Genomic DNA, 27,406 nt, shown 5'->3' with positions numbered 1-27,406 from the left:
AGGTAGGCCTGTACTGTAGGTAGGCCTGTACTGTAGGAAGGCCTGTACTGTAGGAAGGCCTGTACTGTAGGTAGGCCTGTACTGTAGGTAGGCCTGTACTGTAGGAAGGCCTGCTCTGTTCAATTATTCCAGTTTCTGCTACCAACACAACGTGTTCTGATTTTAAAAAATCACTGGATCTGAACATTACATGTAAGCAAGCTCATTGTAAACAACAAACAACATTTAATTGCAAGACTGAACCAAGCTCACATCGAGCGGTTTTAAATACAGTAACAAGAACAGTGGAGAGAAATATGAACCGTTCCCACAAGCAGTGTTTATACGCATCAGCATTTTAATGGGACAAAGCAAGAACACGTCGTAGCATCAACATAACCCCCAGAAACACCGCCTCAAAAACACAAGGTCGGAAAATAACCTGACTTTATGAGCCGTTTATGATAATAGGTTGGTTCAAATGAAATGAACTCAAAATAAGGCAAAACAAGGGGTCTCGACCAACGGTATTATTAAATCAACTCCATTAGGGGGAACCAGTTCAAAATTCTGATCCGGTCAAGTTTTTCCCCCGTTTTTTTACAACTATTTACTACTTTATAATTAAAAAAAAATAAAAAGCAAAAAAAAAAGTTCAATATTTAGGTTTTATACACAGAATAACTTTAAGTCTACATTACTTTTCGGTCTAGCTCATTTTGCAATGCTGTTCTCTCCTCACAGGCCCCTGGAAGAATCAAATGTTGTACTGTCCTTACATTGTCCTGAACCAGCATTAGACAGTGACGCTAATATGCCCACGTCTACTGTTAATGATCCCTTACCCCCGGGCCGCTAGTCAAAAAAACAAGCAAGCTTCCATAATTAACATGAGGTTTTTCCCCCTCTAGACCTTCTCAGAACAGTTTAACAGACGGTTTGGTTATTTACATACAAAACAGTATAGTATGTAAGCCCTCCTAAAATAAACTTTTCAAAAGGAAAAATAAAGTGGAATGCAAAACAATTCAATACCTAGAATTTTTGTAACATCAAATTGTGTGAAAAGGTAACTAAGAGTAATAGTATTGTGCAATATGTCTGCCTCGTAAAGAAAGAACAGTGGCAGTAATCCCTGCAATTGGTTTTTAGTTGAGATTGAAAATCGTATTTTTAAAAATTCCACAGTTGATATCCATTTGATCAAAAAAAAAAAAATGATAAACAAAAAAAGGTTCTTACATTTCACATGATTCCATGGTGTCCTTGCTATAAACAGTTCTTTAAAATGACAGTCCCGAAACAAAAACAGGCAAAGCGTCGTTTCTTAAACGATATCAGCAGTTGAAATTGTTCTTAATAAACAAACCAACAAGAAAAAGCAAATCCAAAAGAAGTCGCTTTTTCTTGTTTATCGTGTATTTTATTTATTTAATAGTACTTTAATTAAAAATGGCATAGTCCTTTCTGATTCTTGAGTCAATCGATCTGACACGGGGCCAAAGACCTTTGTAAGGTATGTGTGTGTCTGTGTGGACATGGGTGTGTGTTTGTGTGCATATATCTATATGCATGTATCTTATATCCCAGGACTGGGAAACGCTCCGACCTCCGATGGATGACACACAAGCCTCATCTCCTCCTCCTTTAAACTTGCATGTAAAAACCAGGATTGGGGGAACTGGACAGGAAGAGGTGGAATCACGCATCCCCACTCCCCGCCATAGAGTTCTTAAATGGTGTTGTAAAAGACGGGGAACATGTCCGCCCCGTGTGATCCCTGTGGTGGTGGTGGGAGGGTAGGAGGCAGACACTGGGCTGCCGGGCCGGCGTTGATCAGTGGGTGTGGTAGCCAGCGGTGCCCATGACCGACTGGTTGGCCAGCATCGCCCCGTTGACTCCCTGTCCAGGCTCCACCACGCCGCCATTACTGACCGCTCCAACGCCCGTCCACCCTGCACCCGCCTGTAAATGACTGCACACAGACAAGAGGTCAGAGGTCAGATGAACAACAACAAGACTGCTCTTTGAGGGCGGATGTCACTTCATAGTAGTCTCATAGTAGTCTCATCCTGACGGGCTGCATTTCAATCCAACACTTTATTTTTGTTTACCCCTCTTCGGTAGTTCATGAGTACTCACTTGAAGCCCTGCTGGTTCCAGGCCTGTCCGTAGACTCCGTAGGTCGGCACCTGCCACCCGTTGGGCACGTATTGGCCAATCTGCTGGGCATTACCGTACCACTGGGCATACTGGCCGTAGGGCTGCGCTGCAAAGCCAATTTTGTTCGGCTGTGGAGACAACGCTTAGAGATCAACTATGTTTACCGGTTTCCCTTAGCAGGCCCACTTCGAACTCTCACACACAGTTGAAGTCGGACGTTTACAAACACTTAGGTTGGAGTCATTAACTCGTTCTTCAACCACTCCACACATTTCTTGTTAACAAACTATAGTTTTGGCAAGTCAATTAGAACATTACTTTGTGCATGAAACAAGTAATTTTTCCAACAATTGTTTACAGACAGATTATTTCACTTACAATTCACTATCAGAATTCCAGTGGGTAAGAAGTTTACATACATTAAGTTGACTGTGCCTTTAAACAGCTTGGAAAATTCCAGAAAATTATGTCATGGCTTTAGAAGCTTCTGCTAATTGACATCATTTGAGTCAATTTGAGGTGAACGTGTGGATATATTTCAAGGCTTACCATCAAGCTCAGTGCTTCTTTGCTTGACATCATTTGAAAATCAAAAGAAACCAGCCAAGAACCCAGAATAAAAATTGTAGACCTCCACAAGTCTGTTTCATCCTTGGGAGCAATTTCCAAATGCCTAAAGGTACCACGTTCATCTGTACAAACAATAGTCGGCAAGTATAAACACCATGGAACCACGTAGCCGTCAAACAGTCTCCTAGAGATGAATGTACTTTGGTGGGAAAAGGTCAAATCAATCTCAGAACAGCAGCAAAGGACCTTGTGAAGATGCTGTAGGAAACCGGTACAAAAGTATCTATATCCACAGTAAAAACGAGTCCAATATCGACATAACCTGAAAGGCCACTCAGCAAGGAAGAAGCCACTGCTCCAAAACTGCCATAAAAAAGCCAGATTACAGTTTGCAACTGCACATGGGGACAAAGATCGTACTTTTAGGAGAAATATCCTTTGGTCTGACGAAACAAAAATAGAACTGTTTGCCAATAATGACCATTGTTGTGTTTGGAGGAAAAGGGGAGAGGCTTGCAAGCCGAAGAACACCATCCCATCCGTGAAGCACGGGGGTGGCAGCATCATGTTGTGGGGGTGCTTTGCTGAATGGGGGACTGGTGCACTTCAAAATAGATGGCGTCATGAGGAAGGAAAATGATGTGGATATATTGAAGCAACATCTCAAGACATCAGTCAGGAAGTTAAAGCTTGGTCGCAAATCGGTCTTCCAAATGGACAATGACCCCAAGCATACTTCCAAAGTACTGGCAAAATGGCTTAAGGACAACAAAGCCCTGACCTCAATCCTATTGAAAATGTGTGGGCAGAACTGAAAAAGAGTGTGCGAGCAAGGAGGCCTTACAAACCTGACTCAGTTACACCAGCTCTGTCAGGAGGAATGGGCTAAAATTCACCCAACTTATTGTGGGAAGCTTGTAGAAGGCTACACACGTTTTACCCAAGTTGAACAATTTAAAGTCAATGCTACCAAATACTAATTGAGTGCATGTAAACTTCTGACCCACTGGGAATGTGATGAAAGAAATAAAATCGGAAATAAAAACACTACTATTATTCTGACATTTCACATTCTTAAAATAACGTGGTGATCCTAACTGGCCTAAGACAGGGAATTTTTACTAGGATTAAATGTCAGGAATTGTTAAAAAAACTGAGTTTAAATGTATTTGGCTAAGGTGCATGTAAACTTCAACTGTATATATTATATACACATACACCTACACGTGTTATAACATACAATATACAGATATGTAATAGACAGTAATGGACGTATGAGAAAGGGAGATGTTACCTGCGGTGTGAGCTGAGGCACCTGTACCTGCTGCATGGGGCTGACCATGTCTGTGGTCTCCTTCCCCCAGTAACACTTCACCACGTGGCCCTCTATGGACGTCCCGTTCACTGACACTATGGCGTGGGCCGCTCCCTCGTGGGAGTTGAACCTAAGCCAGGTAGAGACGTGCGAGGACAAGGGTGAGACGGGGTCAGAGTGAGCAGTCACATGGCAATGAGTGCAGTCCAACTGCAATATGGGTAAATCTCAAAACACACTCTGAGTCTGTGGTCTTACCTCACAAACGAGTAGCCTTTGTCTGGGAAAACTCTGATCTCCATGATTTGACCGAAGGGGGTGAAGGTCTGCCTCATCAGTTGTTCTAAGGAGGGGAAATAGAGGAAAGTTCTATACCCGTCAGTCCTATATTAACACGATCACAGTGATACTGTAGAGAGGAGAGATACTAGCTATACTGTAGAAGAGAGATACTAGTGATACTGTAGAGAGGAGAGATACTAGTGATACTAGTGATACTGTAGAGATACTAGTGATACTGTAGAGAGGAGAGATACTAGTGATACTGTAGAGAGAGGAGAGATACTAGTGATACTGTAGAGATACGAGAGATACTAGTGATACTGTAGAGATACTAGTGATACTGTAGAGATACTAGTGATACTGTAGAGATACTAGTGATACTGTAGAGATACTAGTGATACTGTAGAGATACTAGTGATACTGTAGAGATACTAGTGATACTGTAGAGAGGAGAGATACTAGTGATACTGTAGAGAGGAGAGATACTAGTGATACTGTAGAGAGGAGAGATACTAGTGATACTGTAGAGATACTAGTGATACTGTAGAGAAGAGAGATACTAGTGATACTGGTGATACTGTAGAGATACTAGTGATACTGTAGAGAGGAGAGATACTAGTGATACTGTAGAGAGGAGAGATACTAGTGATACTGTAGAGATACTAGTGATACTGTAGAGAAGAGAGATACTAGTGATACTGGTGATACTGTAGAGATACTAGTGATACTGTAGAGAGGAGAGATACTAGTGATACTGTAGAGAGGAGAGATACTAGTGATACTGTAGAGAGGAGAGATACTAGTGATACTGTAGAGATACTAGTGATACTGTAGAGAAGAGAGATACTAGTGATACTGTAGAGATACGAGAGATACTAGTGATACTGTAGAGAGGAGAGATACTAGTGATACTGTAGAGATACTAGTGATACTGTAGAGAAGAGAGATACTAGTGATACTGGTGATACTGTAGAGATACTAGTGATACTGTAGAGAGGAGAGATACTAGTGATACTGTAGAGAGGAGAGATACTAGTGATACTGTAGAGATACTAGTGATACTGTAGAGAAGAGAGATACTAGTGATACTGGTGATACTGTAGAGATACGAGAGATACTAGTGATACTGTAGAGAGGAGAGATACTAGTGATACTGTAGAGAGGAGAGATACTAGTGATACTGTAGAGAAGAGAGATACCAGTTATACTGTAGAGAAGAGAGATACCAGTTATACTGTAGAGAAGAGAGATACTAGTGATACTGTAGAGAGGAGAGATACTAGTGATACTGTAGCGAGGAGAGATACTAGTGATACTGTAGCGAGGAGAGATACTAGTGATACTGTAGCGAGGAGATACTAGTGATACTGTAGAGAGGAGAGATACTAGTGATACTGTAGAGAGGAGAGATACTAGTGATACTGTAGAGAGGAGAGATACTAGTGATACTGTAGAGGAGAGATACTAGTGATACTGTATCTGCAGAGAGGAGAGATACTAGTGATACTGTAGAGAGGAGAGATACTAGTGATACTGTAGCGAGGAGAGATACTAGTGATACTGTAGCGAGGAGAGATACTAGTGATACTGTAGAGAAGAGAGATACTAGTGATACTGTAGCGAGGAGAGATACTAGTGATACTGTAGCGAGGAGATACTAGTGATACTGTAGAGAGGAGAGATACTAGTGATACTGTAGAGAGGAGAGATACTAGTGATACTGTAGAGAGGAGAGATACTAGTGATACTGTAGAGGAGAGATACTAGTGATACTGTAGAGAGGAGAGATACCAGTGATACTGTAGAGAGGAGAGATACCAGTGATACTGTAGAGAAGAGAGATACCAGTTATACTGTAGAGAAGAGAGATACCAGTTATACTGTAGAGAAGAGAGATACTAGTGATACTGTAGAGAAGAGAGATACTAGTGATACTGTAGAGAGGAGAGATACTAGTTATACTGTAGAGAAGAGAGATACTAGTGATACTGTAGAGAAGAGAGATACTAGTGATACTGTAGAGAGGAGAGATACTAGTGATACTGTAGAGAGGAGAGATACTAGTGATACTGTAGAGAGGAGAGATACTAGTGATACTGTAGAGGAGAGATACTAGTGATACTGTAGAGAGGAGAGATACTAGTGATATTGTAGAGAAGAGAGATACTAGTGATACTGTAGAGAAGAGAGATACTAGTGATACTGTAGAGAAGAGAGATACTAGTGATACTGTAGAGAGGAGAGATACTAGTGATACTGTAGAGAGGAGAGATACTAGTGATACTGTAGCGAGGAGAGATACTAGTGATACTGTAGCGAGGAGAGATACTAGTGATACTGTAGCGAGGAGAGATACTAGTGATACTGTAGCGAGGAGAGATACTAGTGATACTGCAGAGAGGAGAGATACTAGTGATACTGCAGAGAGGAGAGATACTAGTGATACTGTATCTGCAGAGAGGAGAGATACTAGTGATACTGTAGAGAGGAGAGATACTAGTGATACTGTAGCGAGGAGAGATACTAGTGATACTGTAGAGAAGAGAGATACTAGTGATACTGTAGCGAGGAGAGATACTAGTGATACTGTAGCGAGGAGAGATACTAGTGATACTGTAGCGAGGAGAGATACTAGTGATACTGTAGCGAGGAGAGATACTAGTGATACTGTAGCGAGGAGAGATACTAGTGATACTGTAGAGAGGAGAGATACTAGTGATACTGTAGAGAGGAGAGATACTAGTGATACTGTAGAGAAGAGAGATACTAGTGATACTGTAGCGAGGAGAGATACTAGTGATACTGTAGCGAGGAGAGATACTAGTGATACTGTAGCGAGGAGATACTAGTGATACTGTAGAGAGGAGAGATACTAGTGATACTGTAGAGAGGAGAGATACTAGTGATACTGTAGAGAGGAGAGATACTAGTGATACTGTAGAGAGGAGAGATACTAGTGATACTGTAGAGGAGAGATACTAGTGATACTGTAGAGAGGAGAGATACTAGTGATACTGTAGAGAGGAGAGATACTAGTGATATTGTAGAGAAGAGAGATACCAGTTATACTGTAGAGAAGAGAGATACCAGTTATACTGTAGAGAAGAGAGATACTAGTTATACTGTAGAGAAGAGAGATACTAGTGATACTGTAGAGAGGAGAGATACTAGTGATACTGTAGAGAGGAGAGATACTAGTTATACTGTAGTGAAGAGAGATACTAGTGATACTAGTTATACTGTAGAGAGGAGAGATACTAGTTATACTGTAGTGAAGAGAGATACTAGTGATACTGTAGAGATACTAGTTATACTGTAGAGAGGAGAGATACTAGTTATACTGTAGAGAAGAGAGATACTAGTGATACTGTAGAGAAGAGAGATACTAGTTATACTGTAGAGAAGAGAGATACTAGTGATACTGTAGAGAGGAGAGAGATACTAGTGATACTGTAGAGAGGAGAGATACTAGTGATACTGTAGAGAGGAGAGATACTAGTGATACTGTAGAGAGGAGAGATACTAGTGATACTGTAGAGAGGAGAGATACTAGTGATACTGTAGAGAGGAGAGATACTAGTTATACTGTAGAGAAGAGAGATACTAGTTATACTGTAGAGAGGAGAGATACTAGTGATACTAGTTATACTGTAGAGAGGAGAGATACTAGTTATACTGTAGTGAAGAGAGATACTAGTGATACTGTAGAGATACTAGTTATACTGTAGAGAGGAGAGATACTAGTTATACTGTAGAGAAGAGAGATACTAGTGATACTGTAGAGAAGAGAGATACTAGTTATACTGTAGAGAAGAGAGATACTAGTGATACTGTAGAGAAGAGAGATACTAGTGATACTGTAGAGAAGAGAGATACTAGTTATACTGTAGAGAAGAGAGATACTAGTTATACTGTAGAGAAGAGAGATACTAGTTATACTGTAGAGAGGAGAGATACTAGTGATACTGTAGAGAGGAGAGATACTAGTGATACTGTAGAGAGGAGAGATACTAGTGATACTGTAGCGAGGAGAGATACTAGTGATACTGTAGCGAGGAGAGATACTAGTGATACTGTAGCGAGGAGAGATACTAGTGATACTGCAGAGAGGAGAGATACTAGTGATACTGCAGAGAGGAGAGATACTAGTGATACTGTATCTGCAGAGAGGAGAGATACTAGTGATACTGTAGAGAGGAGAGATACTAGTGATACTGTAGCGAGGAGAGATACTAGTGATACTGTAGCGAGGAGAGATACTAGTGATACTGTAGAGAAGAGAGATACTAGTGATACTGTAGCGAGGAGAGATACTAGTGATACTGTAGCGAGGAGAGATACTAGTGATACTGTAGCGAGGAGATACTAGTGATACTGTAGAGAGGAGAGATACTAGTGATACTGTAGAGAGGAGAGATACTAGTGATACTGTAGAGGAGAGATACTAGTGATACTGTAGAGAGGAGAGATACTAGTGATACTGTAGAGAGGAGAGATACTAGTGATACTGTAGAGAAGAGAGATACCAGTTATACTGTAGAGAAGAGAGATACCAGTTATACTGTAGAGAAGAGAGATACTAGTGATACTGTAGCGAGGAGAGATACTAGTGATACTGCAGAGAGGAGAGATACTAGTGATACTGCAGAGAGGAGAGATACTAGTGATACTGTATCTGCAGAGAGGAGAGATACTAGTGATACTGTAGAGAGGAGAGATACTAGTGATACTGTAGCGAGGAGAGATACTAGTGATACTGTAGCGAGGAGAGATACTAGTGATACTGTAGAGAAGAGAGATACTAGTGATACTGTAGCGAGGAGAGATACTAGTGATACTGTAGCGAGGAGAGATACTAGTGATACTGTAGCGAGGAGATACTAGTGATACTGTAGAGAGGAGAGATACTAGTGATACTGTAGAGAGGAGAGATACTAGTGATACTGTAGAGGAGAGATACTAGTGATACTGTAGAGAGGAGAGATACTAGTGATACTGTAGAGAGGAGAGATACTAGTGATACTGTAGAGAAGAGAGATACCAGTTATACTGTAGAGAAGAGAGATACCAGTTATACTGTAGAGAAGAGAGATACTAGTGATACTGTAGAGAGGAGAGATACTAGTGATACTGTAGAGAGGAGAGATACTAGTTATACTGTAGAGAAGAGAGATACTAGTGATACTGTAGAGAAGAGAGATACTAGTGATACTGTAGAGAGGAGAGATACTAGTGATACTGTAGAGAGGAGAGATACTAGTTATACTGTAGAGAAGAGAGATACTAGTGATACTGTAGAGGAGAGAGATACTAGTGATACTGTAGAGGAGAGATACTAGTGATACTGTAGAGGAGAGATACTAGTGATACTGTAGAGGAGAGATACTAGTGATACTGTAGAGAGGAGAGATACTAGTGATACTGTAGAGAGGAGAGATACTAGTGATATTGTAGAGAAGAGAGATACCAGTTATACTGTAGAGAAGAGAGATACCAGTTATACTGTAGAGAAGAGAGATACTAGTTATACTGTAGAGAAGAGAGATACCAGTGATACTGTAGAGAGGAGAGATACTAGTGATACTGTAGAGAGGAGAGATACTAGTTATACTGTAGAGAAGAGAGATACTAGTGATACTGTAGAGAAGAGAGATACTAGTGATACTGTAGAGAGGAGAGATACTAGTGATACTGTAGAGAGGAGAGATACTAGTGATACTGTAGAGAGGAGAGATACTAGTTATACTGTAGAGAAGAGAGATACTAGTTATACTGTAGAGAGGAGAGATACTAGTTATACTGTAGAGAGGAGAGATACTAGTGATACTAGTTATACTGTAGAGAGGAGAGATACTAGTTATACTGTAGTGAAGAGAGATACTAGTGATACTGTAGAGATACTAGTTATACTGTAGAGAGGAGAGATACTAGTTATACTGTAGAGAAGAGAGATACTAGTGATACTGTAGAGAAGAGAGATACTAGTTATACTGTAGAGAAGAGAGATACTAGTTATACTGTAGAGAGGAGAGAGATACTAGTGATACTGTAGAGAGGAGAGATACTAGTTATACTGTAGAGAAGAGAGATACTAGTGATACTGTAGAGAAGAGAGATACTAGTTATACTGTAGAGAGGAGAGATACTAGTTATACTGTAGAGAGGAGAGATACTAGTGATACTAGTTATACTAGTGATACTAGTTATACTGTAGTGAAGAGAGATACTAGTGATACTGTAGAGATACTAGTTATACTGTAGAGAAGAGAGATACTAGTGATACTGTAGAGATACTAGTTATACTGTAGAAGAGAGATACTAGTTATACTGTAGAGAAGAGAGATACTAGTTATACTGTAGAGAGAGAGATACTAGTTATACTGTAGAGAAGAGAGATACTAGTGATACTGTAGAGAGGAGAGATACTAGTGATACTGTAGAGAGGAGAGATACTAGTGATACTGTAGAGAGAGAGATACTAGTGATACTGTAGAGAAGAGAGATACTAGTTATACTGTAGAGAGGAGAGATACTAGTTATACTGTAGAGGAGAGAGATACTAGTTATACTGTAGAGAAGAGAGATACTAGTTATACTGTAGAGAGGAGAGATACTAGTGATACTGTAGAGAGGAGAGATACTAGTGATACTGTAGAGAGGAGAGATACTAGTTATACTGTAGAGAAGAGAGATACTAGTGATACTGTAGAGAAGAGAGATACTAGTTATACTGTAGAGAGGAGAGATACTAGTTATACTGTAGAGAAGAGAGATACTAGTGATACTGTAGAGAGGAGAGATACTAGTGATACTGTAGAGAGGAGAGATACTAGTTATACTGTAGAGAAGAGAGATACTAGTGATACTGTAGAGGAGAGATACTAGTGATACTGTAGAGAAGAGAGATACTAGTGATACTGTAGAGAAGAGAGATACTAGTTATACTGTAGAGAGGAGAGATACTAGTTATACTGTAGAGAGGAGAGATACTAGTGATACTAGTTATACTGTAGAGAGGAGAGATACTAGTTATACTGTAGTGAAGAGAGATACTAGTGATACTGTAGAGATACTAGTTATACTGTAGAGAGGAGAGATACTAGTTATACTGTAGTGAAGAGAGATACTAGTGATACTGTAGAGATACTAGTTATACTGTAGAGAGGAGAGATACTAGTTATACTGTAGAGAGGAGAGATACTAGTGATACTAGTTATACTGTAGAGAGGAGAGATACTAGTTATACTGTAGAGAAGAGAGATACTAGTTATACTGTAGAGATACTAGTTATACTGTAGAGAGGAGAGATACTAGTGATACTAGTTATACTGTAGAGAGGAGAGATACTAGTTATACTGTAGTGAAGAGAGATACTAGTGATACTGTAGAGATACTAGTTATACTGTAGAGGAGAGATACTAGTTATACTGTAGAGAAGAGAGATACTAGTTATACTGTAGAGAGGAGAGAGGGGCTTCTAGTTATACTGTAGTTAGAATAGTTTAGAATAACATTGTATGCTGTCGCGTTAAGATTTCCCTTCACTTGAACTAAGGGGCCTAGCCCGAACAATGAAAAACAGCCCCAGAACATTATTCCTCATCCACCAAACTTTACAGTTGGCACTATGCATTGTGGCAGGTAGCGTTCTCCTGGCATCAGCCAAACCCAGTTCTTCCGTTGGACTGCCAGATGGTGTAGCGTGAGTCATCACTCCAGAGAACATGTTTTCATTGCTCCAGAGTTGGCGGCAAGCATTACACCATTCCAGCCAAAGCTTGTAGATCCACTGTAGATTATTTCACATTGAAAATCACAGTAGCAGGGGGTTTAGAAACCATCACACCTACTCCATACCAGTTGGCGATCTTAGGCTTGTGTGCTGCTGCTCGGCCATGGAAACCCATTTCACGAAGCTTCCGATGAACAGTTCTTTGTGCTGACGTTGCTTCCAGAGGCAGCAACTCGGTAGTGAGTGTTACAGAGGATCGTTACACGCTACGGGCTTCAGCGGTCCCGCTCTGTGAGCTTGTCTGGCCTACCACTTCGCGGCTGAGCAGTGGTTGCTTCTCGACGTTTCCACTTCACAATAACTACACTTACAGTTGACCGGGGCAGCTCTAGCAGGGCTGGAATTTGACAAACTGACTTGTTGGAAAGGTGGCATTCTATGACGGTGCCACGTTGAAAGTCACTGAGCTCTTCAGTAAGGGCCATTCTTCGGTCATTGTTTGTCTATGGCGATTGCATGGCGGTGTGCTCGATTTCACACACCTCAAGCAACAGTTGTGGCTGAGATAGTCGAAGGCACTAATTTGAAGGTGTGTCCACATACTTTTGGTCATGTAGTGAATGTAATGGGGAATTGATCAAAAGAAACAAACAAAGGGCAAACAATTCACATGAAACAAATGCACAAGAATAGGCTATACAGCTGAGTGGAGTCTGGAGAGCAGAGCATGCATATTGGAGAGATATGCCTATAGGCTATACAGCTGAGTGGAGTCTGGAGAGCAGAGCATGCATATTGGAGAGATATGCCTATAGGCTATACAGCTGAGTGGAGTTTGGAGAGCAGAGCGCATGCATATTGGAGAGAGATGCCTATAGGCTATACAGCTGAGTGGAGTCTGGAGAGCAGAGCGCATGCATATTATAGAGAGATGCCTATAGGCTATACAGCTGAGTGGAGTCTGGAGAGCAGAGCGCATGCATATTGGAGAGAGATGCCTATAGGCTATATTCGCCACAAACCCCTCCCCTTTGAGTTGCGACTGCCACGCGCTCCCTATGAAAGACTTCTTCATTCGCCAATTTTCTCCAGTTCTATAATAAACTTTCTTTCATTGTCCAAAAGCACAAACGCACTAATCATATTAGCAACCCATCCTAGTTTGTTGCATCTTTAGATTCACCCAAGTGTCTAACAGAGATTATCTTCTCGGTCACATACCGCGTGCATCAGGTGCGCCCTTTCGAATAGTTTTCCCCTTTTGGCAAACCTTTCTGGTCACGTTGTCCATTTTCCTAAAGGAAACCCCCGGGGTAGTTCTATACCTGTAAGCCCTGCAGTGACTCCTCCACAGTAGACGGTACAGTTGCTGGGGCTGGACTGGTTCACTACCTCCTCAAACGACAGGTGCTTTGTGTTCGCTGCTCCACAAGTTGGGGAGGAATAGAAGATGCATTTAAAACTTTGAATGACAATAGATGGACAATCTTTTTTGTTGTTGTATTCAATAACCAACAGGTGTGTGCAAGTCATTCTTTGGAGCAGTGAGAGGTGTGTCTAACTCACTCTCGTAGGTGGCTTTGGGTGCAGGGGGCTTCCTGGTGGCCCAGTTGGTCCTGATCTGCCGTCCTCCCAGCCACTGACCTCCCATCTGTTGGATGGCATTCTCTGCATCCTACACACACACACACACAGTTCCAATATCCACAGACTTTATAAAGCATGGTGGTAGTAATCACGGTATAACCTAGAATCTAAACCTTATCTACACCAACGTAGCGAATCAACTACAGAGTGGTATTTGCTTGGCTAAACATTGCTGGCTGTTGTTTAGGGGGGACAACAACAAAGGATTGGAGGCTCACACTCTTCGTGCCGACGCTAATGATTTCTTACAAGCCACAAACCCAAGAGTGAGCAGTAGGCCGAGGGTGGTGGGGGACACTCACCCATTTGTTGAAGAAGGACACAAAGCCATAGCCTTTAGATTTGCCAGTAGCCATGTCTTTCACCACCCGGGCATCACTACGAACAGACAGAAAAACACCGGTTGGCAAGACGAGAGCACAGAATCAATCCTACTGAGCAGTGTTTCCAGGGAGCTTTTCCTTGCCACCAGCTCCCTGGGTTTCTGTCCAGCACTTGATAAGTAGGATTCTAAGAAGTTCGGTTGTGCATATTTGCTTCTTGAGAGATACGCGAAAAAGATCTGTAGAGAACATATTTGACAGATGAATGCTGGGAGTACAGGTTGTTGTTCTCTTCTGTTCAATCAATACAGTCACAATCTTTGTAGTGTTTTGAATAAGCATAACCGAGATAATAACTTGGGTAAGGAGAAGCAGAGAGAACACTCACGATATCCTCCCAAAGGGGGCAAAGGCAGCTTTGATGTCATCCGTGGTGATTTCAGGACTGAGGTCTCCGACGAAAACGTGGAAGTGATCTGAACACAGAATCATATGTATCATACGTTTTTTTATTTTTATATAGCCAACTCATTTTAGGCACCAATGCTAACAATTCTTGGAATATAAATGTGCTCTGAATGCACCAAGCACAGTCTAGCCCCCCCATGCGTTATACAGGCGCTACACACTCCTTAAAAACAGTTGGGTATGGGCCGTGTCAAAGTATCAAGGGAGATCATGCTCACTGCTTGTGTCTTTCTTCTGGCTGCTAGGGGTTGTGGCCCAGTTCACTTTGACCTCCTGAAGAAAAGAAAGAAAGAGAAAGGAAGAGAAAGAGAGAGAAAGAAAGAGAGCCGGAAAGAGGGGTGAAAAGCGAGCCTTACTTGGACAGCACACGTGCCCGTCTGTTTGCCGATCAGAGGGCTTGTTGTAGTCACACAATGATAAGAGGGAAAGCCTGCTCACACTCAGACTATGTCACAATTCAGTCTCACTGTCTAATCAATCAAATTTGGAACAAAACGTCTAGGAAGTTTTTTAAAAAAGGGTCCAAATAACAAGGGACTTACAAACAAGTGAATTTTACGAACTTGTATTACTCCTCAAATGGTCCTTCATTACCTGTTGAGGATAAAATATTTTCAACTGAATGTGTCTTTAGAGATATAGTATAGTTATTATCTGGATTCTTTATGCAAAGGAATTTGCAAAAGAACACATTGTACACAATAATAATAATAGAGACTGGCAGTGTAGAAGTAGAGGAGTGTTATTTGAAACAGGTTAATAGGGGGGGGGCACTACTTAGAAAGATTACACAACCCAACCAGGTTTAAAGTCATGGGACGTGCTGCCAATACTAATTGGCTATAGTCTTCTCTTCTGAGCGTGACCCCGTTTACATGGGCGACGTCCAGGGCCTCTGTCTACCAGCAGGAGCGAGAACTCCGACCACAGAGGGTAAGGACAGAGGATGAGAAGAAGCTACACCCAATCGAGGACGGCAGGGTCAGGGGAACGGCACAGAATCCGTAAAAAAATGTAAATCACTACCAAGCTACATTTTGTAGTTAAATAACCCGAAACATTTTTGGGGGTATCCATAACATCTTATCAACAGGTGTTTCATACAGTGTTTGAATTCAAGTGCAATCCCTCCTCCACGCTCGTTCAGCATTTCCCCTCAGGCCAAAGGAACAAGACGTTTTACTTCCAGTGAGACATCGGCAGGCTTCAAACCCAAACAAATGGCACCATCTAATTCAGTCAAATTACACCGTGTCAAACGTCCCCGTTAATTTGAGATTGGGGCCTGCAGTGTTTTTCTAATGTATATAGGACGCCATCTACGGAATATGTAGTATTCTCTAAAAACCAGAGCAGAATGGAGAAAGCTAGATTTTGGGGTGAAGAACATAGTACCCTATCGTTGGAAGACATGCTGCCACCCACTCAAACCGAACCTAAGTACCCTACAAAACTTTCTGGTGTTGTGGTATTATTGACCAATCACGAAAAAAACCTTTCCATTCATGTAATACTTACTGAGGTTTAATGTAAATGGTTGGGGTTGAACGGACAACACGACGCAGTGCGATACCCATGATGCAATGTGATACCCAGTCAATGGGCCTCAGTCGCTACCCCTAGACACTTCTCATAGGTCTGCCATAATGCTCGCACACATCCGACCTTTCCAGACCTGCATCAAGTCAAGTGTCTGGGGATAGGGGCTTCAATTCCTTCCTCCTGTCTTTTGGCCAAACCTCCCCTCCCCTAGGGGCTTCAGTTCCTTCCTCCGGTCGTTTGGCCAAACCTCCCCTCCCCAAGCCGACTCACCCTGTAGATACGATAGCTTACCTTACTCATTATTTTACGACCGTTCATGGCTGCGAGTGACGCGGCAGCGTGCCTGTGTTCGTAGAACTCCACAAAGCAGTAGGGGTCATTACCTGCCGTCTGGAGGGGGACAAGAACAGGGACTTTTTAACGTCAGAACTGGGAATTTCATCCTACCATTGTAAAAAAGGTAGGCCTAGTTGAGTCTCCCTCCTTGCAATGTAAATGGGCAGCTCTAGCTAGCCTATGCAACTCAAACCCGTGACCATTCGTCATCGTTAAGAGATTGGCCAAACAACACGTCTTCTATTTCGACTGACAAGACTCAGGATCCTAATATGAATCAATCCCAGAGGTAAGACTCACAGCAGTACAATGTGTTCTTAAACAGGCTCCTGGCTAAGATTGGTCAACGCTGTTTGTCCTATTGGGCTAATCAGTCCTGGGGCTCATTCTGTGGGGTTTCAGATAAAGCAGCATTGTATAGACATTCCTCTCCGTCATGTTCAACAGGGAATTGTGTGGTCACGTTTGTTTTCTTATAGGTTCGACACATTACATTTCTGCAATGTTGTATGTGCTGCAGACCACTGAATAGGCCCCTAGTCATGGTCAACGTTTGGTTGGCACAAAACTAGAGACATTTTTTTTAAGCGGAGGTAATGCCCTCACTTTAATATAATGCTAATATTAAAAAAATAAAAAAATAAAAAAACATTTTCTCCGGGTTTGTTCTAACTGAACATGGCGCAGCGTTAAGTCATTCTGAGCAGAATCATAGGGGAATCTGATTGAAGAAGGTTCATTCCCAGACAACAGAAAGGTTGATTTTTGACTCACATCTACTATCATTTTACAGCTCTTGCAGGGTCCGATCTGTCCGAACAGCTGCATGACGAGGGCTTCGGTCACATCCCGGGACAGGTTTCCCACATACCTGCAGCACAGTGACAACACATCAGCATGGACACCCTCAGCTCAGCAAATAGAAGAGAAATGGATGCTCCACTTAGCAGACAATAAATAGACAAGGAAGTGTGGATTTAAAAGGGACGGTTCACCACCATCCACAACGTTGCTGAGGTGTGAAACCGTCTGGAATCGTTTCTTATTTTGGGGATGAACTGTTCCTTTAAACCACACTATTTTACCTCACAACTAACCATTAGGAAGAGGTTGTATTGAATGATTCAGTTTTACATTGGGTAAATCCATTTGAATTCAATTACTTTTGGCAGCATCCCTTTTGAACAAAACCTTGCACACATATTGTGTAGAAGTGCTCAGAAAGTGACTTTTTGGGACCTGAATGAAAATATTCAAGAGATAAAGGTGCTCAAAGTTGACAATGTTGCATACACCACCATACAGGGAAACATCCATGTCTTCATCACTGGAAAACATAAACGGTTGAGATTAGTATAATTTAAAAATCTTACAAACAGGGTTGTCAAATTATTTTAAAATCACATTTTATTGGCCACATACACCTGGTTAGCAGATGTTATTGCGAGTGTAGTGAAATGCTTGTACTTCTAGTTCCGACAGTGCAGCAATATCTAACAAGTCCACAACCACTACCTAATACTAGAGGTCGACCGATTATTTTCAACGCCGAAACCGATTATTGGAGGACCAAAAAAGCCAATAACGATTTTTATTTATTTATAATAATGACAATTACAACAATACTGAATGAACACATATTTTAAGTTAATATAATAAATCAATAAAAATCCATTTAGCCTCAAATAAATAATGAAACATGTTCAATTTGGTTTAAATAATGTAAAAACAGTTGGAGAAGTAAAAGTGCAATATGTGCCATGTAAAAAAAGCTAACATTTGAGTTCCTTGCTCAGAACATGAGAACATATGAAAGTTGGTGGTTCCTTTTAACATGAGACTTCAATATTCCAAGGTAAGAAGTTTTAGGTTGTAGTTAATATAGTATTTATAGGACTATTTCTCTCCATACCATTTGTATTTCATATACCTTTGACTATTGGATGTTCTTATAGGCACTATAGTATTGCCAGTGTAACAGTATAGCCTCCGTCCCTCTCCTCGCCCCTACCTGGGCTCGAACCAGGGACACATCGACAACAGCCACACTGGAAGCAGCGTTACCCATCGCTCCACAAAAGCCGCGGCCCTTGCAGAGCAAGTGGAATAACTACTCCATGTCTCAGAGCGAGTGACGTTTGAAATGCTATTCGCGCGCACCCAGCTAACTAGCTAGCCATTTCACATCGGTTACACCAGCCATTAGGCTGATAGGCTTGAAGTCATAAACAGCGCTGTGCTTGCGAAGAGCTGCTGGCAAAACACACTAAAGTGCTGTTTGAATTAATGCTTACGAGCCTGCTGCTGCCTACCACCGCTCAGTCAGACTGCTCTAAAAAAAATCATAGACTTGATTATAACATAATAACACACAGAAATACGAGCCGTTGGTCATTAATATGGTCGAATCCGGAAACTATCGTTTCGAAAACAAAATGTTTATTATTTCAGTGAAATACGGAACCGTTCGGTATTTATCTAACGGGTGACATCCATAAGTCTAAATATTCCTGTTACATTGTACAACCTTCAATGTATGTCATAATTACGTAAAATTCTGGTAAATTAGTTCACAATGAGCCAGGCTGCCCAAACTGTTGCATATACCCCGACTCTGCGTGCAATGAACGCAAAAGAAATGACACAATTTCACATGGTTAATATTGCCTGTTAACCTGGATTTCTTTTAGCTAAATATGCAGGTTTAAAAATATATACTTCTGTGTATTGATTTTAAGAAAGGCTGTGTTTATGGTTAGGTACAGCCGTCCAACGATTTTGCTTTTTTCACATATGCACTTTTGTTAAATCATCCCCCAGCATTGCATCGATTATATGCAATGCTAGATAAACGAGTAATATCATCAACCATGTGTAGTTATAACTAGTGATTATGATAGTTTTTTATAAGACAAGTTTAATGCTAGCTAGCAACTTTCCTTGGCTTTTACTGCATTCGCGTAACAGGCAGGCTCCTTGTGGAGTGCAATGAGAGGCAGGTGGTTAGAGCGCTGGACTAGTTAACTGTACGGTTGCAAGATTGGATCCCCACGAGCTGACAAGGTGAAAATCTGTCGTTCTGCCCCTGAACAAGGCAGTTAACCCACCGTTTCTAGGCCGTCATTGAAAATAAGAATGTGTTCTTAACTGACTTAACCTCTTCAGTCGACCCTCTACTTTTTTGAACATTCTGTTAAAAATCGCGCAACATTTCAGCGCCCTGCTACTCATGCCAGGAATATAGTATATGCATTTGCTTAGTCTGTGTGGATAGAAAACACTCAGACGTTTAAAAAAACTGGTTAAATCACTGCTGTGGCTTTACCAGAACGGCATTTACATCGAAAAGCACAGGAAAAACTGATCACTGAAAATGGGAAAATATATCCATGCGCTACTTGATCCCATTGATAAAGGTGAACCACAATTAATTGACTACCTACAGCTTCCACACGGTGTCTAGAGTCTTGTCATTTCCCTTCGAGTTTTTTCTTGGTCAAACACATGCAGGACACCGTATCTAATCCGGTCTAGGACCGGATATTTTCGTTGAGTTTCTAGCCGGACATTTTTCCAGACGGACAGCTAATGATCTTTACATCGCCTCCTGATGAATTTTATCGCTTATTAACGTTTACTAATACCTAAAGTTGCATTACAAACGTATTTCGAAGTGTTTTGTGAAAGTTTATCGTCGACTTTTTGAATTTTAAAAAATGACGTTACGTTTTGAAACGATGTTTTTTTTCGTTTATCACACAGTCTACATATAACGATATCTAGGCTTTATATGGACCGATTTAATCGAAATAAAGACCCAAATAGTGTTTATGGGACATCTAGGAGTGCCAACAAAGAAGATGGTGAAAGGTAATGAATGTTTTCTATTTTATTGTGCGGTTTGTGTAACGCCGAAATGCTAATTATTTTGTTTACGTCCCCTGTGGGTCTTTTGGGGTGTTGCATGCTATCAGATAATAGCTTCTCATGCTTTCGCCGAAAAGCATTTTAAAAATCTGACTTGTTGCCTGGATTCACAACGAGTGTAGCTTTAATTCGATACCCTGCATGTGTATTTTAATGAACTTTTGAGTTTTAACTAATACTATTAGCATTTAGCGTAGCGCATTTGCATTTCCAGAGCTCTAGTTGGGACGCAAGCGTCCCGAGTAGAAGCAACAGGTTAAATAAAAAGGTACAAAAAATAAAAAATATGCGGCCAAAAATACCGTTTTCCGATTGTTATGAAAACTTGAAATCGGCCCTAATTAAAATTGGCCATTCCGATTAAATCGGTCGACCTCTTCATAATACACACATAACTAAGTAAAGGGAAGGAATAATGTTTCATAGAAATTGTCATTTAACTTCAAGTATCTACAATCTTGTAAACTCCTAATTTTTACATAATCACATTTGTAACTTAGACCCAATTTTACATTGACGTTTTTTGTGATTTGCACGCCATTGGTTGAGACAAAACATGCTCTTGAATACAGGGTGGGTGTCATGTTTTCACTGATCAAAATGTTAAAATGTCAACTTTCAAACATGGTACCACAAAGATGGTTGGAGGTCCACACGTCAGAGAATGACTTGAAATCGGAATATCTGTTTCAAATTATACTGTCAATCTTCTATAGGAAACCTATTGAAATCATATGAACACAGATAAATGGTCATGTATATTCTAAGTTGCCATTCGACAGTGGGTGGACCGGCAGTCATCTTTGTGGTAGTACTTACAAGTCATTTCAATAACAACTCAATTGTGTACCAGTTAAATTGCAGTGGTCTGAAGGGTCCATTCTATGAATTATATTTCTATGATTGAAATTACCCACTGTATTCAAGATCATGTTGTCTCAACACAAAAACACTAACATTTCAGATGTGAAATATGGTCTCTAAGCTACACTACAACATATACAAATATGAATTTGCTGATTGTGCAAGATATGCAGACATCATTATTAAAGTGGCATTAATAAAGTGACTAGTGATCCGTTTGGCCACTCTAACAAACGGATCACTAGTCACTTTATTAATGCCACTTTAATAATGATGTTTACATATCTAGCACTACTCATCCCAGATGTATATACTGTATATACCATCCATTGCATCTCATGGCCCAGCCATACATGTACATATTCCTCATTCCTTCCCTTCCCTTAGATTTGTGTGTATTAGGTAGTGGTTGTGGAATTGTTAGATTACTTGTACTGTCAGAACTAGAAGCACAAGCATTTCGCTACACTCGCAATAACATCTGCTAACCAGGTGTATGTGGCCAATAAAATGTGATTTTAAAAAATTGAGTTTACAGTGCTCTAGAGTGCGATCGTTTTACTCGCATATGCGCCTAATTACTTTGCTGTGCGACCTGGAATTTTAATTTAGGAGCACCAGTGTGCCTAGAAAAACAAAGGACTCTAGCGTCATTACCTCAAATATTTTTCATTGCGTGCCTAAATATTTGTGCCCACCTACATTTTCCAACTTAGGCACATACCCGGTAAAAAAAAACATCAGCATAGAGCCCTGTTTTTAAATAATTGATGTTAAAGGTCTAAAAAAATATATTCCTATTAAAAAAAAATTAAATGAAAAGTTGAATGGTTTGTAAGTGTTTAAATTATATGGAACTAAACCGTTTCGTTCCAGTGATGAAGACATGGATGTGTGGAAGCCCATTCCCATCACCCACATTATAATTTTTTTTTTTTTTTATGACTAGGAGTTGAGATATGTCATAATTATGAGTTAAAGTCATTATCATGAGATAGTAAGTCTGGATCATGGACATTGCCCCTGCAGGACTTTTCAATCTGGGATTCAACAAAGCACTTCCCCGCCACTAAGAACGGGGCAGGAGAAATGTAGTCAACCATATACATAGACGCAAGGACTTTCACATATGGATGCAAGTACTGACCACCCACGACATAAAAATTATAGTTTTAACCATGTTTTGAAGCTAAACAGTATTTGTTTACAACTACATTGTTTAAAAAAACATGAGTAAAACAAGACTATTTGGGGTTCTGATGGGATAAGACTGTTGCTCCCAGTCCCCTAAGCTACACTCAAGGTCTATATGAACAACTTAAAAAGTCCCAAAAAATGTATGTACCAATCCCAGTTTGCCCTTTTAAAAACGGACACTGTATAACTTCAAAAAGTGGTTAAAACTATAATTTCAGGGTCTTTGCGTCTATGTATTTGAGAACGGTTACGTTTCTCCCGCCCCATTCCTCAACTGTTAACCAAATAAAGTAGCAGGGAAATGCGTTGTTATTGTTTGAATCCCAGACTATTCAATGTCCATGATCCAGACTTGCATATCTCATAATGACTTAGTATCTCAATTATGACTTACTACTAAAGCTGGATGATATGGCCTAAAAATCTTAGGTTTTTTTTCAAAGTTAGGGGCAATTCACCATTCGGAAAGTATTCAGACCCCTCGACCTTTTCCACATTATGTTCCAGCCTTATTCTAAAATTGATTCAATTGTTTTTGTCCCTCAATCTACACACAATACCCCATAATGACTAAGCAAAAACCGGTATGCAGAATATTTAACTTTATATTTAAAAAAACAAAAACATTTACGTAAGTATTCAGACCTTTTACTCAGTACTTTGAAACACCTTTGGCAGCGATTACTGCATTGAGTCTCCTTGGGTATGATGCTACAAGCTTGGCACACCTATATTTGAGGGTTTTCTCCCATTCTTCTGTGCTGATCTCAAGCTCTGTCAGGTTGGATGGGGAGCTTTGCTTCAGGTCTCTCCAGAGATGTTCGATCGGGTTCAAGTCTGGGTCACTCAAGAACATTCAGAGACTTGTCCCAAAGTCACTCCTGTGTTGTCTTGGCTATGCGCTTAGGGCCGTTGTCCTGTTGGAAGATGAACCTTCACACCCAGTCGGAGGTCCTGAGCGCTCTTTGCTCCGTTCATCTTTGCCTCAATCCTGACTAGGTGTCCCAGTCTCTGACGTGGAAAAAAATCCACACAGCATGATGCTGCCACCACGACTCACCGTAGGGATGGTGCCAGGTTTCAGATGTGACGCTTGGCATTCAGGCCAAAGAGTTCAATCTTGGTTACATCAGACCAGAGAATCTTGTTTCTCGTGGTCTGAGAGTCCTTGAGGTACCTTTTGGCAAACTCCAAGCAGGGTTTCATGTGCCTTTTACTAAGGAGTGGCTTCTGACTGGCCACTAACAAAGGCTTGATTGGTGGAGTGCTGCAGAGAAAGTTGTCCTTCTGGAAGGTTCTCCCACAGAAGAACTCTAGAGCTCTGTTAGTGACCATCGGGTTCTTGGTCACCTCCCTGACCAAAGCCTTTCTCCCCCGACTGCTCAGTTTGGCCAGGTGGCCAGCTCTAGGAAGAGTCTTGGTAGTTCCAAACTTCTTCCAATTAAGAATGAAGGAGGCCACTGTTCTTGGGGACCTTCAGTGCTGCAGAAATGTTTTGGTACACTCCCCCCAGATCTGTGCCCTGACACAATCCTGTCTCGGAGCTCTAAGGACAATACTTTGACCTCGTGACTTGGTTTTTGCTCTGACATGCACTGTCAACCTTATATAACAGGTGTGCCATTCCAAATAATCTCCAATCAATTGAATTTAGCACAGGAGGACTCCAATCAAGTTGTAGAAACAGCTCAAGGATGATCAATGGAAACAGGATGCACCAGAGCTCAATTGAATCTCATCGCAAAGGGTCTTACAGTACCAGTCAAACGTTTGGAGACCTACTCATTCAAGGGTTTCTTTAGTTTTACTATTTTCTACATTGTAGAATAGTGAAGACATCAAAACTATGACACATAGAATCATGTATTAACCAAAAAAAGTGTAACCTACTTTGATTTATATGTTCCAGCTGTCTAGTCTGCAATGGGCATAAAAATAAGTCTTGCCAACTTGGATATGCTTGCTTGCTAACAAGGTAGAACAGTTGAACTGTTAAGAATACACCCTTCTCTTCGTCTCCAACTGTTTGAACAACATAGTCTGTTCACTTTGTTTAGATGTTGAAATCAAGTGGCCCACCTGGATAAGAATATACTTATTTCTCAGAATTAAAACTAGTTCCCAATTCCTTATATAAACATGTATTTTTATTCTCATTGCAGACTAGACGGCTAGCACACTAGTCTGTGGCTAAAACGCTGCCAGTGGTACATGGTACTGCAATGCTCCGAGCAAAAGAACTGAGCATACACTTTCCACAATCATGTTCATTGTTACTCTGGTTTCAGTAGGGTCTGCTCTGTTCTACGTTTTGAGAGTTAATACATAAAAAGAGCATCATTATAAACGTTCAATTCTCGTCTATTACAGTAAAATAATGTATCTAAGTGTTTCGGTGTGCATATAACTGATTCTGTTGGACCAAATCTCAAACACAAATAGCGAGTTTAAGTTGCTTGTTGTCAGAGAGGAAGACGTCATCTTTCATCGTTAGTTGTGAGTGACAGATGGAGGGGCTTGGTGTCTGTGCTTGAAGGTGCACACCGGCACAGAAGGAGCGAAGACCAAAAAGACATAGAACACGCAACAACAAAAAGTGTTTCTTGCGATACAGGCATTTGGCACATTGCACTAAAACATTCATTCAATAGACTTACTCCCTCATAACTCTGTCTGATACATTTTTTTTTTGGGGGGGGGGGGGGGCGCAGGCTTCCATAGATGTGCTCGAAGTTGACATACCATGAGACCTTTATCTCCTGAACGTTTTGGCACACAGGTCCAAAAATCCACTTTCTGAAAACGTATTCTATGGGCAAACATGTATGTAAAGTGTTGTTTAAATCAAAGTGGAGGTTGTCAAAAAAAAAAGTTATTCATTTCAAACGGATTTACCCATTTGGGGTATTGGGAGTTCACGTAAAATGGATACCAGCCCAAGCAAGGCACGGTATAACCAGTGGCCACATGAAGAAGCCAACTGAGGTGATACTGAAACCAAGACAGGGATGCGCCATACAAAGAAGAAAAACAACAGTGAAGTAAAGTCAGCTGGGCTGTTTGGAAACAGTAAACACCCGACCGTATTTTACAGCCACTGTACATATTATTTGTAACATTGTCACACCTGAATTTACGTGACTGTAACAGCAACATAATACAGTAACATTCACGGTTATAATTTCCTTGAGATAGTAACGTTAGGCGCCTATAGGCCTCAGAAACTAAAACTCGGCATCCGACAAGACTAGGCCACGCTTTCACATTGCATTACATGTTTTATGTTCCTTAACTAACTAGCTAATAGCTACGTGCATTCGCTATCATTACATGGCAGTGTTGTAGTAACAACACCGACATACAAATGGTAGCTGACAAACCCAATTTGAAGCTCAGATTTGTAGCGGTATGATGAACGGTAAGTTAGGGAACATTGGTTAATTAAGTTAGCAAACCTACATAACACGGTCGTCTGATTGTTGGTGTACGCCGAGCAGTGTCGCTAGTTAAAATGTAGCTAGCTAGCCAATGTTAGCAGGTAGGTTATGATTTCACAGACATTGTAGAGTATGGCCACCGGTGTGGAAAGGTATCAGACTGATGACAACCGCATTGCTTCGCATAATACAGAAACTAGAGGCCCGGCATGCTGCCGACAAGAGTTAACGTTAGTTAGCAAGCAAGATAGTTAGCAAGCATGCTAGTCTTTCTCGAATAGCTGCTATTACCAAAATATACAACCATTAACAGTTAACTCCCGTAGTATAGGCTAAGAAGAACATCGCAATATTAATAAAATGTTGAGATTTAAAAAAAGGTGGCTTTCGAAATTATTGTGCAGTGGCAACAGTGCTCGCAACAAAATACAGCCTTTGCTTTGTCTAAAAGATGGACACGTCTGACATGTTGTTAACTAGCTAAGTTAGCCAGTGCGGCTGGCTCACAACTAGAAAGCAGGAGGGTGGAGAACTGACTGACATGACTATTACAGACCACATATTAAGAAAATGCAATTGATACATGCACGGCTACATGATACTTAAAATAAACGGTCAGTCGGCTAGTTAGCTTGCCGCTATTCATACATACAGGGTCTTGGGTTGTTCGTCGTCCATCATATTTCCCGACGAGGTGTGAGATCGAACCCTGAGCGATAAATCCGCGTGTGTCACGTATTCTATGATGACCGTGGGTTCTTTCTCCTTCCCCCTATTTTGCTGATGTCAACTGAACAATACACCCGAAATGTTTTAATGCGCAGTAAATAGCTCCGCCACCCCTGCTAACTTCAATGAACAATGGAAAGGCGACATAAGATGGCGGAGAAAGAGAGCGGATATACGGCTTCGCATGCGCACTGTGGCTTCGTTGAAAGCACTGGCAGAATGACCAAACTCATATTTGTGCTACAGATGGCATGGTTTACATTCGGTTCGATGTGCATCCAAAATGTAGGAGAAAATTGGGATAAAATGTACCAAAATACCTGCGCCGCCCGGGAATCGAACCCGGATCGCAAGAATGGGAATCTTGCATGATACCACTACACCAGCGGCGCGATGCAATGTCCTACCTTTTTCTGTTAAAACATCAGTCTTTCCCGCGAGCTCTCAGGTGCGCTAACTGTGCCAGTCGCGGGAATGTGTGAAATACTGTTCAGATGTCCTTTAGTTCACATGCAGCATTCCATCACAATGTTTTACATAATCAAATAGGACATCAGTCACTTTTCTTATTCATAATTTATTTCAACATATGTATAAAAACAAATAGGATATCATCTGCTCTGGCCCCCCAATGGTGGAACAAACTCCCTCACGACGCCAGGACAGCGGAGTCAATCACCACCTTCCGGAGACACCTGAAACCCCACCTCTTTAAGGAATACCTAGGATAGGATAAAGTAATCCCTCTCACCCCCCCCTTAAAAGATTTAGATGCACTACTGTTCCACTGGATGTCATAAGGTGAATGCACCAATTTGTAAGTCGCTCTGGATAAGAGCGTCTGCTAAATGACTTAAATGTAAATGTAAATTTAAAATAACCACACATTGGATTG

At 41.1% G+C, this 27,406-nt stretch overlaps 1 protein-coding gene and 1 non-coding gene across 2 annotated transcripts; both read right to left on the bottom strand.

Moving 5' to 3' along the window:
• Positions 1-314: 314 nt before the first annotated feature.
• LOC115101015 (cytotoxic granule associated RNA binding protein TIA1-like) lies at positions 315-26,680 on the bottom strand. Its single transcript, XM_029620159.2, has 12 exons — positions 26,435-26,680; positions 17,132-17,228; positions 16,313-16,411; positions 14,698-14,752; positions 14,400-14,487; positions 13,991-14,066; positions 13,608-13,716; positions 13,367-13,462; positions 4,286-4,370; positions 4,007-4,157; positions 2,122-2,270; positions 315-1,954 (listed from the first exon to the last, which is right to left on the bottom strand). The coding sequence occupies exons 1-12, from the start codon at positions 26,461-26,463 to the stop codon at positions 1,816-1,818; spliced, it is 1,173 nt and encodes a 390-aa protein (XP_029476019.1). The 5' UTR covers positions 26,464-26,680; the 3' UTR covers positions 315-1,815.
• Positions 26,681-26,832: 152 nt separating this feature from the next.
• On the bottom strand, positions 26,833-26,903 carry trnag-ccc (transfer RNA glycine (anticodon CCC)). Its single transcript has one exon. It is a non-coding gene; the product is annotated as a tRNA-Gly (tRNA).
• Between the last annotated feature and the right edge of the window lie 503 nt (positions 26,904-27,406).

Source organism: Oncorhynchus nerka, linkage group LG19 (genome assembly GCF_034236695.1).
Source record: "Oncorhynchus nerka isolate Pitt River linkage group LG19, Oner_Uvic_2.0, whole genome shotgun sequence".
NCBI classification, from domain to species: domain Eukaryota; kingdom Metazoa; phylum Chordata; class Actinopteri; order Salmoniformes; family Salmonidae; genus Oncorhynchus; species Oncorhynchus nerka.
Note: the sequence above shows the minus strand (reverse complement) of the source record. Positions and strands in the feature narration are given on the sequence as shown.